The sequence below is a fragment of the Lissotriton helveticus genome, chromosome 5_1 (genome assembly GCF_964261635.1).
Source record: "Lissotriton helveticus chromosome 5_1, aLisHel1.1, whole genome shotgun sequence".
Taxonomy (NCBI): Eukaryota; Metazoa; Chordata; class Amphibia; order Caudata; family Salamandridae; genus Lissotriton; species Lissotriton helveticus.
The window spans coordinates 839,184,924-839,199,477 of NC_136065.1; the positions used below are offsets into that span (position 1 = coordinate 839,184,924).

Sequence of the window (14,554 nt, forward strand, 5' to 3'; positions counted from 1 at the left end):
CTATATAATTTTCATAAAACGGTATGTCTCTGCAAATTGAATTGCCATTGCAATAGAAAATGTTTTGTCTGTAAATGACAGCCCATTACCACATCAATGCTCCAATAAACCGCCAGTTACATACCACACCCTTTACCCTCCCCTGGTGAATGGGTGTGGCACATTTGCTACACTTGTTCTTTGTGTGAGACATGATTTTTTCCACATTCACTATGATTTCAGTGATATAACATTAATAGCAGTACCTCCACTCCGAAAATTGTTCCATCACCACTGATGTTGACCAGGGAAATCGAATTGAGGGATTACTTGTAAGTTTGTCGTCACATTCGGTGGACTGACGGTAAAACAACACAAGCCATTTTGTATTTTTTTTAAACGGGCACCTCAAGCTGGAATGTACTCTGAAAAGGAGCCAAGAACAATTGCCTCAAGCTCATGGAAAAATACTAAAGAAGATGAACGCGCCACACCCAGAGAAGCTGCCAGTCCTCTCCAGCTGCTCGGTTTTCTCACAACAGGTATGATGACTGCGCCCGTGCCTGTGGGCACAGGGTGTGGCGTTCCCTTTATATATTAATGCCGCTTGTTAGACCCGAACAAACAGCTGGCAGTCTCCCTTCCTCGGTGCACATAGCAGTACGGTTCACGAGGCAATCATGTCTGGTCTGAAGAAGGGTCTCGGTGACGTCCAGAAGCAAGCCGGGAGCCAGGCTCAGGACGCTGGTACGTAGGGGGTTATTTTGGGGTACGTCACCTTGCTCGCTGCGGCTCCCCGAGACATTTGCATACTGCATGGTTGAGTCTGCCCTGTCTGCAATCTATGGTACCCATGCACCGGTGAATGCGTGTCTGTCATTTATTTATGTTAATGTTTTAATCAAAAAGCACGGCAAGCAATAATCCTTTTTAGAAGTTGCTTCCTATAGGACATATTAGAGTAAATGATAAAATGTGGAGGGGAAAGCTAGCGAGAAAGCAGAAATATCATTTTATTTTAATCCTTAGAGTGGTAACAACAGGCTTAGAGTATGTACTTTGTATAGTCGGTGGGAGCGATCATGGATAAAAAAAAGACAGGGGTGGGGGATAAAAAAGAGACAAGGTGGGAGTGGTTCGTAAGGTCCAAGAGATGTGCTTTGTAGGCTTTCCTGAAGAAAGAAGGTCACAGGTCATTGGCGTTTTACTTCCACTAAAGAAAGGCATCAAAACTGGTTAGATGGTGCAGATGAACTGGGGGGTAATGAGATGACACTGGACTTGTGAATGAAGAGTTTGGAGGGGCTGGTGTGCCGCAGGTGGCAGTGGGCATAGGCACATTGTAATACTAGCAAGAGGAATATATATAGGGCCATGTTGCACTCGGCGCCCATGGTGTAAAAAATGGAAGACATCACTGGAGCACAAACATCTATGCAGCGCAGAAGGCACAATTACAGAGCTCCTATAGCAGATTGAATAGAAAATATGGTGATCCGATAGGATAGTGCTGTCATAGTCAAGTTAACTGAGGGCTATATCATTAATCAGAGTCCTACTAGAGTGGAAGGTGAGATGGGAAAATCTTGTGAATTCTGAGCATTTGTAGCAGGCCAAGGTGGTAGTTGAGATAGAATAAGACTGAACGAACATTCCTCTGTTGAATATATCCTGAGATTGTAGGCAGGGGAAGGAGGGACAGAGAACAGCAATAAAAAGAATTGGGGTAATGAATAAACAAGTATATATGGTGCAGGCACAATCATTAGGCAATGCATGATTATCCAGTAAGATTTTGAGCTACGTAAGCCTTTTTATGGATGAAAAGGACCATATATAGTTGCTGTTGCCAAAGAGGACGTTGGAGAAGCAGAAGAAGGGGTTAACGCCCAGTTGGAAGTAGTGTATAGCTTTTCGAGGAGATGGCCAAGGACGTGACTTTGGTATGACTATTTCTAGCAAGGTGGGCACCTAGAGCAACGGCACGGAGTACAATTGGTTGGCAAGGGAGGAGAGTCAGAAGGGAATGTCAAAACTCAACAAAGTCAGTGGTTTTAACAACTGGTCGGACTTATCAAAGGCAGCAGAAAGTTCGATGAGGATACGTGTAAGTGGCTGCCAGCAGATGATAAAAATGAAGATGCGAGTGAGAAAAGTCCAGGTTAGCTGTACTCCCAGGCAGCCTGATTGCTTTGAAAAAAAGAGGTTGTGCTGGAAATGTAGGGAGTCAAAGACCAACTGTGCAAGACTTAGAGAAAATGGAGTGAGGGAAGCTGAGCTTGGAGTGGTACGTGCATATCTTTTCTGTCTTTGCTAACTTTTGTGGTTATAAAGCTCGAAATAGTTCAAATAGAGCAGAGCAGAGGTTGTTTTAATATGATGAAGCAAGGATGGAAGGTAAATGTAAAGGTTTAATGATTTGAATTGCATTCAGTGCTGGAATGTTGTGGGAAGCACAGGATTTCCATTTCGGTAGGTATTCTTGCTCTGGAATCAGGTTCTTGGCTTGTGCCAGCACTTCCCCGAAGCCCCTCTTTACCCGTCTATAAGCATTTTCTTACCCCTTCCTACTGCCCTTCCACTTAGAAGTGAAATCAAATCAAACAGGATTTATAAGGTGCTTCTAATCCCCTGTGAGGGTATTCAGTCGCTGAGATACTTGCGGGTTGGTTTGGGTTCAGTTGAACAGCCCGGTCTTGAGTGCCTTCCGGAAGTCTAGGAGAGAGGTGGCGGTCCTGAAGTGAAGGGGGAAGTCACTTCAGGATTTAGCAGTGAGGTAGGAGAAGGAGCGCCCCCCCAATGTTGCTTTAGTGGGTGCGTGGGATATGTGCAAGGGAGAGGGAGGGTTGGTGGACATTCAGGCAGTGGCTGATGTATGCTGGTCCTTGGTTGTGTAGGGCTTTGTAGGTGTGAATCCGCATCTTGAATTGACATCTCATTTGTACGGGGAGCCAGTGTAATTTATTCAGGTGAGGGGTGATGTGGGTCCGTTTGGGGAGTCGAAGGTGAGTCTGGCCGCTGAGTTCGGTATGGTTGACAGTCTCTCCAGGAGGTGAGTGGTGATACCTGCGTAAGAGTGTGTTGCTGTAGTCCAGGCGATTGCTGACTAGGGCTTGGGTGACGGTTTGTCTGATGTTGACGGAGAGCCATTTGAACATTTTCTGGAGCATGGAAGCGTGATAAAATAGGTGGATGAGACGACATTGATCTGGCTTTTCATGGTGAGTTTGCTGTACAGGATAATGCAGAGGTTGCGAGCATGTTCAGTCGGAGTGGGTGAGGGTCGTAGTTCAGAGGGCCACGGGAGTTCGTCCTTGGAGAGATGTTGTTGCCAAAGATCAGCACTTCTGTTTTCTCTGTGTTGAGTTTCAGTTAGGAGTTTTTCATCCAGTCAGCAACACTAGTCATACAGTAAGCATTCCCCATTGTCCAGTCAGCCCCTCTCCCTATTTCCAGCCAGGCCCTCAGGTATATCCCATTTTTCTTGCTAAACCACATACCTATTTGTGCGAAGACCTTCGCAAATGGGGCATAGCAAAGATAGGATAGGCGAAGTTCTCCACACATAGGTTTTAAAAGAACACGTTATAGTATGTAAGTAGTGCTATTTTATTACTATTAAATGTACTACAAAGTGCAGTTTGTGAATAGGTCTCAAGGTGTTCTTTGAAGCACCCTTTCAACACTGGGTGTCTTGCCAATGAATAACAGATGTTTATTGTTACCAAATCTAATGGTACTGAAGTCTTGTCAATAAGGCTTTATTATGGGCAGCACCATTTTTCCTGACTTCTAATGTACTAGATCTGCGGAGTCATTCCGTGTAGGTGCTATGCTGAACACCTGTCAGGAGAACCCCCTCTATGGTAGCATCCACACTCTGGAATATCTTGCCCACCTTTATTTAAAATGCCAAGAGCACTTTACATTTCGATGTCTCTTGAAGACATGGCTTTTACCTTTAATCAATCCTATCTCAGAGATCCTTTATATAGACTTTGTAGCACAACGTATTTACTCTGGTGGGAAGTGAGCCTTTAAACTCTTTAACATAACATAATATTCCAGGTGTGTTCCCCTGATACGTGTCTATATTGCTTATAGCTTACTCACTTAAGCTGAGCAGCCAGAACTCGTGATGAATCCTAGATCACACACCACGGTTCACATTTTCTTAAAGAAGTGCCGATGAGAGGCAGGGGGAGTTGTGTGTCTGTATGAGTGCACTGTGAGTTGTGCTTTTGTGTAGCTGTATTGAGATTGTCTGAATAGGTGAAGGGTGTGAGGGGGTGTATGAATGTTGTGTGAGTGCACGTTGAGGGGTGTGTCTGCATGGGTGTAGTCAGCATTGTGACTGTGCAAATGTACAGTAGTAAGCAGTGTGTCTGTGTGTGTGTATGGTATGCAAAGTGCCTATGTGAGTGCACAATATAGGGTGCGACTGTGAGAGCTGTGTCTGCCTGGCTGTAGGGTGAGTAGTGTGTCCATGTGAGTGCAGGCTGCAGCACATGAAAGCCCACCCTATTGGCATTTCCAGTGCTTCTTTCTAATTTGACTCAGATGTTTCTACCTAGATTCACTACCGTCCGGTAATAATACCCCGCCAGATAGAGGTAGGCTTCAGAAATGGGACAGCATTGAAAAGGCTATTTTTAAAGAGGCCAATCATAGTTCACGGCTCTTCCTCCAGCCCTCATAATTCCAGCAGGAGCACGATTCCCTTAAGCAACTCTCCATGGACTGTAAGCTTCGATCTACAGAGCACACGGGGAAAGTACTTTTTTGAGTGGTGCAGCAGTGACGTCTCCCTCGTACATCACCCTTAGCCCGAGAGGCACTCCTATCATAATAAGCCTGTAGATGTCGTGCAGCTTCTGAGAGACATGTGAGCTGCTGAGCCATGGTTCAGAGAAGCTGCTTGTAGGACACCAGGTCGGGTGTCCCTCAGCAGCTCAGCCTGCCTCTCACGCCCATTCCCCCGGAGCCGGAGACATGGGGAAGGACACCACCAGCTTCTGATGGGGAAGTGAGGAGGTGAAAATGGACCACCTCATCTGTCCTACAGGCAGCCAATCAAAGGCCCCCTCTGACCGTCCCCTTCTGCCTAATGATGATGATAATATGTATTTATAAAGCACATCCTTTACCCTACAAGTGTGTCCTGGCGCTAACTAGTTAAAGCCAAATACACTTACCAATTCCTCACTAAAAGTGAGAAACTTAGGGGCATATTATCAAGCAGGACGTTAAAATTATCGCCGTTTTAGCGACAGAAAACGGCCGCTAAAGTGGCGATAATGGCCTTGATAATATGCCCTTGAGAATTCCAATAGAAGCCCATGTTCATACCAGAACATGGGTTTCTATTGGAATTCACAAGGCCATATTATCAAGCCCTTTACCGCCTCTTTATTGGCAGTTTTCTGCCGCTAAAACTTCTATAATTTTTAACGCCCTGCTTGATAATATGCCCCTAAGATTGTTCAAATATGAGGTTTTTAAACCCTTTTGAAAACCGAGGTGCGTGGTTTCGGTCCTCAAATATAAGGGTGAGTTGTTCCAAGTATTGGGGGCAAGAAATGAGAAAGCTCTTCCCATCTTGCATGCAAAATTTATTTGAGGAACGCAGAGAAAACGAGCCTCCTCTGAGCACAAGGATCTGCTAGACTTATATATTTGAACTTTCTTGGTTAAAACATTAGGGCCATCATTATAGAAATTCCAATAGGCCAAACATGCCATTTTTTAAAAACAATGATGATATGTATGCCCTGCTCAACTTGGAACCATCAGTGTGCTGATAGCCAGCCCTCTATGACAATAGGCTAACCCAGCAGGGGCAAATGCAAAACAACAGTTGATGGACAGAATGCAGAACAATGTCATACATTCACCGCAGTACAGAGATCTGGGCCTAAATCCAGGATAGCTTGACTCCAGTGGACAATGACAATAGGCTAACCCAGCAGGGAACCACACTGCCGACGCCTACAGGGGAACGGGTGGGGACAGAGACCCACCAACACCCTGCTGCAGGAATTCAGCAAGGCTGCTCAGGTATGGGGAGTCAGTGATGTCTGAAAAGGCACAGCAAAAAACACCCACCATTGTTTATCCGTTCACAGACACCATGGATCCGATTCACAAAGACAGTACATACAGAAGAGTTGTCTGTGTGTCTTTTGTACTCGGCGCAGCCAAACGGCAAGTGACAAAGTCCCATATACCAATGCATATGCAGTAGTAGTGAATAGAGTATCCAGCACATGAAAACAAATGGCCTAATTTATTAGTTTTTGCTGTAGGGTAGCGCCGCAGTCCTTCCAGCAGCGCTGCCCTTTCGGCAAAAGAAAAGGGCAGGAATGTGCCGTATCTAGCTATGTCTAAACTGGGGTGGCAGAGTGGGCTAAAGAACGGTGATGGACAGGGCCGGACTGGGAACGAAAACCGGCCCTGGCAAAGTGCTCGGCCGGCCCCCCTACCCCCCTTCCACGGGGTTGGGGGTGCTGCCAAGCTCTTTGCTGGGGCCGATTTTCATGCCGATTTTGTTACAGGGCCGATTTTGCAGCTATGCTGCAAAAACGGCCCTGTATCAAAAACGGCCCCCAGGGGCCCAACCGACCCCCACCCTTGCGGCGCACCGGGGGATTGCCCGGTGCCCGCTACGGCCAGTCCGGGCCTGGTGATGGATCAAACCCAGATCTTTTGACTGGGTGTGAGTGTTTGATTGGTTGAGATGCTCCGTCCATCACCACCCCCTTTTGTACCGCTTTGGCCGCCATAAGTGTGGCAGGGTATGCTCAGACGTGAGTCCCTTGCTCACTTTGCCACTGGATTCAAGCAAGCCGGGCTGAAGACGGCTGGAATGCCAGAAACCAGTCCTCGGAAGCTTGTTTCCGGTCCAGGGAAGGCATGGCTTGGCAGTTCGGGCTGGACTGTTTCCATGAGGCACAGTGTCAGACTGATTTGCATATAGCCATGTCTGAACTGGGGTGGCAGAGTGGGCTAAAGAACAGTGATGGATCAAACCCAGATCTTTTGACTGGGTGTTAGTGTTTGATTGGTTGAGATGCTCCGTCCATCACCACCCCCTTTTGTACCGCTTTGGCCGCCATAAGTGTGGCAGGGTATGCTCAGACGTGAGTCCCTTGCTCACTTTGCCACTGGATTCAAGCAAGCCGGGCTGAAGACGGCTGGAATGCCAGAAACCGGTCCTCGGAAGCTTGTTTCCGGTCCAGGGAAGGCATGGCTTGGCAGTTCGGGCTGGACTGTTCCCATGAGGCACAGGGTCAGACTGATTTGCATATAGCCATGTCTGAACTGGGGTGGCAGAGTGGGCTAAAGAACGGTGATGGATCAAACCCAGATCTTTTGACTGGGTGTGAGTGTTTGATTGGTTGAGATGCTCCGTCCATCACCACCCTCTTTTGTACTGTATCTATCAGATATGGCGCACTCCGGTCCTTTTCCCCTGCGCTGATGAACAATGGGCTGCCGAGGTCCAATTCAGGCACCTTTGCACCATGGTGCAAGGGTGTCTGCATTGAGGGGATGATTGTTTTTGTGCAGGAAGAGAAACCTTCCTGCACAAAAACAATCACAAGAGGCTTTTTCCTCTTTCTATGTGTGCTGCAGAATGGTATGAGTGGATCTATAAAACTAAATCAGTCTGAGAGAGAGTGTTTATAGAGACTTGAGGAGCACTATTAAATGCTGGTAGTGAGGGAATCCGTGGTAGATGTGGTCTTTGGGGGCGCCAACAAACAATGTTTTTGCAGGGGCCGCCACGGGCGGCAAGAGGTCTTGCTATGGCACTGGCACTCATTCTTTACCAATTAGGCACTTGTCACACCATTTTGTTCATTGTTTCTGATTTCCTCTTTATACCTTCAGAAGAGTGCTGAACACACCTACTGTGTATGTACATACATTTGTTGATATAACATTCCAATCATTAATATTTAGTGGATGTACTAAATTTAGCAGGTTTCAACTGTGTATAGCATCCATATTCTCCCTCTTCCTCATGTCCATCACTGGTTTTGCATTTTTTAATGTCCTGCTCAGCCAAGGAGGCAGAATTACCTTTCACGCACCGGTAATCAAAAATTTAATAGCTGACATTTCTGAGCCATCCAGAAGCCTGAACAGCATTCAGCCCCACCCTGCTGTTCCTGTAGTCCAGATTAACCGCACAGATGGCTGCGGAGAGGACCCAAGGGTTCTTAAACATTATACAGGCGATAATTAAGGTAGTTGGAATGGGGAACTCCTCAGGTTTCCTTCGCTGTATGGGAACCAACATCAGTTTTCTAAAGCAACATACACACAGTAATGAATGAGCATCTCTGTGTGCATACACTGCTATTGCAACTTCTGGAATCCTACTGAATCAAGAACATAATGTGAGCGTGCAGTTCCTAATACAAGGTCAGGCTAATCTGCCATTTTGTTGGTAAGTGCAGCATATGGTAGTGTGAGTGAAACTCCATAATTGTGCCCCAGACCACATGGGATTATTTGGTTGCAGGGCCATACCATGCGTAAGTTCACTTTGTGGTCAATACAACACTGAATGTATTACAGGTGATGCATTTCTCAGAGTACACAGACCACTTGCATACAGTACACTGGAAAAGATGTAATAATCTGCTGATAGCAACACAATGGAGTGGACTTTACTCAATGCAACACAAGAATCCCTTTTCCTCTCTGAGTGGCTTTTAGTGGATTTCCCTCGTTTTCACTTTTTATCAAATTTTGTCAGAATTTGACACAATTGTTTTGAGGATCTTGACTCAGCTACCCCACTTTTCTTAATGTCCTGTTCACCAATATGTTTCACTTAGTAAACTAGGGGAAAGAAGAGAACTCTTTTAACGTTTAGTCTTTTTTGCAACATTGGGAAGCATCCTACAAGGTTTGTTACCGTCCAATGCTGCAGAACCAGTTTGTTTTGGTTCTTTGCAAGTGTTCTTCTCACCATCCCTGTATTTGTGTAGAGTGTTCCTTCTCACTGCAGGTCGAACTGGGTGGGGTTTGCTCTAGCAAAGAGTATCCACCAAATGAGCTCAAGGGAGTATGAGATCTCTGCACCTGGTGGTCATTAACCTTTCTGAAGCAGCAATTAAAGGCACAGGGCAGCTTTTCTCCATCCCACTCACTTCATTGTCCAGGTGTCCAACCTCCAGCCACAGTAATGGAGGCAATACACTTCCACTGTCTAGGAAGCTATCCCAAAATATATCACTGCTGCAGTGTTCTTCTGACCTTCTCCCTCATCCGAGTCACCTATAAAAGTTTAGTACTCCACTTGGGGTATCACAGGACCTCATACTGCACAGATTACCCTATGAGTTGGTGATTAATTGAGCTGGCTCAACTCCCTTGTGAAGATGTTCTTTAGCAGAACCTGGAGCTAGTGTATTAGTAGAGACGCCTGACATTTTCTTCAGGTATGGAATTGGGTGTCTTAACTAGCTAAGGTAGGAGCCACAATCTTGTTTGGTTTTATGCTGTAATCATCCTCACACTATGTTCACATTTCCCATGTTTCATTCAACAACTGTGTTTCTCAAAGTATGACCAGATCATAGTGTGAAGGTATGAAGCAGATGTTCTCTATGCCAGTCGGCTCTCAAAGCAGGCCCGGACTGGCTGTTCCGTCACCGGGCAATTCCCCGGTGGGCCGCATGGGTGGGGGCCGGTTTTGTTACAGGGCCGTTTTTGAGCATAGTGCTGCAAAAATGGCCCTGTAACAAAATTGGCCGAAAACCGGCCCTGGCAAAGAGTGCGGGCGCACCCTCAACCCCCCCCCCCCCCGGGGGGAGGGGGGTCGGCCGAGCACTTTGCCAGGGCCGGTTTTGGTTCCCAGTCCGGCCCAGACTCATAGACGTCCTAAGGAGAGGCAATGTATAAAAACAGACACTCCCATCCCCGACCCACCTCACGTATAGATAGAATGTGCCACGGACAGACTCTCATTAACCCAGGAAACCCACAAGTCAGTAATGACCACAATATGTCACTGTTCAGCATCATTAGCATGCACGTACTTATACATACACAGGAAGTCACAAACATACTCAAACATACTCACACATACAAACACACACAAACACTCCAGCCAGCTTAGTTAAAGTCTGCATTGGTGAAGCATGGAAACTTTTAGGGCCTCTCCCACTTTTTCCTAATGACCCAGTTGTTAGTCAAGCAGAATGTGATGGGGTTAGGATTAAAGCGAGAGCCAGCCAGCAAGGAGAGTGTAAGAGGTGTGGTTTGGAGTGGAGGATACAGTGAACCCTCCTGGTTCTTTATCATTCCTTCAGCTCAATAACTCCTTGGTTTGATTCACCTGAGAAATTTTGTATTTTACTCTAGCAAAGAAAGGTTCTGTAATATGAAACACATACATTCTGTGCTATGGAAGGGTTAATTGTCATGTGAGTGATCCCACTCTCCGGGGCCCAATTAATTATTTTAAGTTCTGATAGTTCCCTACCAGTCATGCCAGCATTTATTTTGCCACATTTTTGTACTCACTTCTTTAACTATTTAAGACCTTATTTGAAAAATCTAGAACATAAACCTGAAAAATAATCTATGTGATTTGTCTAACTAAGACTTTCTTATTTCTTTCCTTCAGCTAAGCAAGGACAACAGGTTGTCCAGGACTGTGTTGATCAGGGCAAGAAATGTGTACAAGAAGGTAAGCAAGTTTGGTACCATCTTCATGTAAGCCCTGGAAATAAATATGCAACAAGCAATAGAACAAAGTGAGCAAAATGCATTTTTTATGTACCTTTAGATTTTGTAATGTTGCCACCAACAGATCTGCTATTTACTCTTTTATCAGTGGTACTGTTGGTCAGAGGGAGATTTGACACTAAAACCAACAGGCAGAGGGTTTCCCTTTCCAGCTGTATACTGACAGACATTTACATCCTATTAATATCAGGTACATGTTTCTTCTGAAACAGCAACTGTATCCACAAACCTAGAGTGGAAAGCTAGAACCTAAAACACAATGATTGATCCTGTCTTTAGTTATACCCTCAAAAGCACCATTTACCATTCTATAAACCATAATACATTCAATACATTGCAAATTAGGAAGCATATTAAAGGAAGATGCCTAGAACAGAATTTGCATGTAATCCCCACTGGGCAGAAATTCCTCTGAATGTGCTATCTTTGAATGTCTCATGCCTGTAAAAGCTTCGGGGAACTGGAGAAGGATGAAATTGAAAATTATTTTTGGGGGGTGAAATTTCCCAAAATTTGAGAAAATGCACTTGCCATTTTATTGCATGAAACTGGTTGTGGAAATGTTCTAATTAAACCAGTCTCTCTCAGGTGAAAATCACAAAAGGTTTTCTGGATTTCTCAACATAAAAGTACCCAGACCTAAAAAAAATAAAGAAAATAAATAAGTAAAAAAAGTACCCAGACCTATGTATCAATAAATGGCCAAATATCTTTGTAATAAAAGTCCCTTTATCCTCATAATCTTAAGTGGACGAAGCCCCTTAAAGAGCGTGTGAAGCTTGCTCAGATGTTATTGCAATTTTCTACAAACATGCAAGAAGTTTAGAACTATGTGATATGCATTAGTACTGTAAAACCTGTGTAGGAGGAGGGCAATGATAAAGAATCGTCATTAAAAAGTCAGATTAACTGTCCATACCTTTAGCGGTATTACCAACGTCATAAATGTTCACAATGTGGTGGGAGCATCACAGACTTTTCCAGGTGAGCTTTCGGCTCTGGCAACATCAGAAGTTCATTTTACCATGCGTAGTGGTAGATAAACTACTTAGTATGATGTGACTGGTATACCATGTCATGCAGAAATGAGTACACAGTGTGAGCAGCTGTGGCCAAGAAGAAACCACAGCACACCCCTGATTAGTCCTTTTAATAAATTGTGTCCACAAGTGTGCCCTCTCCTGGTGCTCAGCTGATACGAGTACCTCTACAGACATCTGCAGGAGTAATCCACAAATCCCATTGGGGAGAGCATACTTCTAAGTATAATGAAATTACAAAAAGTCCAAAATTGGCAATTAAAATGTCTTTTTACTCTTCATCAAGAAAACACATAACAGTCAAAGTGTTTCATTCCTTTTGGTAATACGGAACATCTTCAGGGGTGTAAAACATGATACTAAAACACAATTTATATAACAAAAAAAGAGAAGCAAAAATACTTTCATAGCTGTAATACAATTAGAAATCAAACAACTGTGTTTGAAATCCATCAAAGTTCCTCAACAGAGGAAAGAAACCAATGTGTATGAAATGGGGGACATCAAAAACAATTTACAAGCAAACAGAGAAAATGTATTCATTATAATCAACCCCAATCCAGGTATATTGATTAAATCATATAGGTCATATATGATATTCATATGAATGTAACAGAGGAACCCCTATCTCATTTCAGGGATAAGCTCTCTATAATGATAGGACATAACACAAATGGATGGTTCCTTGGACTACTTCATTGCCATTAATGACCAGAAATCACTACGTACACGTTTTTGTTACCTGTTTAATTTAATAAAATTAATAGATTTTTTTTTTAAAAGAGGTACGGAATAAGTTTTCCTCGGTCTCTGCTTGATCGCAGCTGAGATTAAACTACTGTTAGAATGTTGTGATGCTTGTTTCACCTCTGTTAATTCATTGTTTTTGCAGTTGTTGATCAAGGAACTAAAGCAGCAGAAGACACCTGCAATCAAGTCAAAGATCAGCTTCCTGGAGCAATATCCGGGGGATGGGGAAAGAAATAATCATTCGTCTTTTGAAAATGCCGGAAGATTCAAATAGTTGCTTGGATTGGAATCTCAGCATTAAAAATTAGCAGCAAATACAGAATTGTTTAGTTGTAGGAGGCAGTAAATATGCTTAACCTCATTAGATCTGGCGCCAGGAATTATTTTGTTGTGACTAATAGTCAAAAAATATTGTATTGTTCATTGAATAATCTTATTTAGTAGTTAAGAAAAAGTCGGTCATATGGGTGGTTTGTGATCTCTGCTTTCTCTCATCATTATTCTGCGATATGTTTAAAAACACAGGCAAAAGCATCAATGAACTGGAAATATCTCCAACAAAGCAGCAGCTAACATTAGTTAAGATCTTCTTGTTGCTAACCGCTTGAACTGGTTCTTCTTTATCTTTCTTTCAATGCGAATTAATGTTTGAAAGAATAAAAAATTGACTTAGGTAGACCTTATAAGATCTTGTAATTTTACTTTTACCTTTGATGGCAAACTTTCATGCCGATTTGAAGACAGCCAGGGATGGGGAGAAGCTTGAGGCTCGAAGGTTATGGGAGGGAGGCTTCTCTGGGCCCGTATCTCTGACATAGAATGGGGCAAGGCATGCCAACAGCTTAAGAACATTCTAAGTAATGCCAGGATTAAATGAGTCCAAAATCTGTATTACAGAGAACCTGTCTGATCCCGGAAAAATTGCACACAATAAATCCCGGGAGCGGTGCAGGTTGCCCCATATGCACAGAAAAACATACTGCATATGACGTTGTCCTACCCATTACTACTTGGATTCTGGCAGCAAGTCATAGAGCGTCTCCTCCTATAAAGAAATGTATTCCAGCAAAAAAACACAAGTAATATCAGCTGGGCATCATTACCAACCACAAGAAATGTAGCATGGAATCAAAATTGGCAGCATTAGATGCAACGTTGGTGAAAAGACATATAGCATACACTGGATGAAACAGAGGGAGCCACAGGTGCAAAGCTGGGTGAAAAATATGTAGGAATGAGCTATACAGAGGGGAACAGCATAATGATTGCAAGAAAGGATGATACATTTACAGAAGATTTATCAGATTGTTTGATGTTTGCGCTACTGCCGTAAAATGCATAGTATAAGGGAAATCCGACTAAGGCATTACAGTAGCTTCATTGAGGATATAAGTGTATGATATACACCTGAAGCGATAAGTAAAAAGAATGCAGTAGATTTATTGGAGATGAGCGTCTTTAGAGGGTGCAATGACAGAAAAATTAAGGGTGCTAGTTATTAAGTTGCTATGTTGTTTGATATAGTCACAAAAGGAATCGACATGGGATATACTAGACTAGTGGTAACTCCTTGTTGGACGTAGAACAAAATCCCTCTGACGAAGGATGATATGTATGAAACAATAACTGTCACACAGGTTATACATGTGTTGTTAATTCGGCGCCATAAGGGATTGATTGACAAGATATCTTTGTGTATGCATCCAACATTTGTGACTCTGGCATGTCAACTTGTTCAGTTTATTAGTATATGTCCCTGGCTTTACTGCTCTTTTGGTGTGTATACCGTATGTGGAAAATGGTAATAAAGGAAAACAAATTTTAAAACAAAATATTCCGACCTTATTTCTATCAATTTGCAAGCTTGTTTATCCTTTTTACATTTGCCAATGAATTGATCTGTTCATAAAATTCGTTAAGTGGTTCATGAGTGTGTCATTTGCTATGGGGCTCAATAGTTATTTAACAATTTCAGAACAATGCAAGACCATAGACTTTTCTTCCTGAATTAAACAGGC

General features: G+C 43.6%; 1 protein-coding gene across 1 annotated transcript; it reads left to right on the forward strand.

Annotated features, from left to right (window-relative positions):
* Window positions 1-576: 576 nt before the first annotated feature.
* On the forward strand, window positions 577-12,957 carry ADIRF (adipogenesis regulatory factor). Its single transcript, XM_078643301.1, has 3 exons — window positions 577-726; window positions 10,625-10,687; window positions 12,679-12,957. The coding sequence occupies exons 1-3, from the start codon at window positions 660-662 to the stop codon at window positions 12,771-12,773; spliced, it is 225 nt and encodes a 74-aa protein (XP_078499427.1). The 5' UTR covers window positions 577-659; the 3' UTR covers window positions 12,774-12,957.
* The last annotated feature ends 1,597 nt before the right edge of the window (window positions 12,958-14,554 follow it).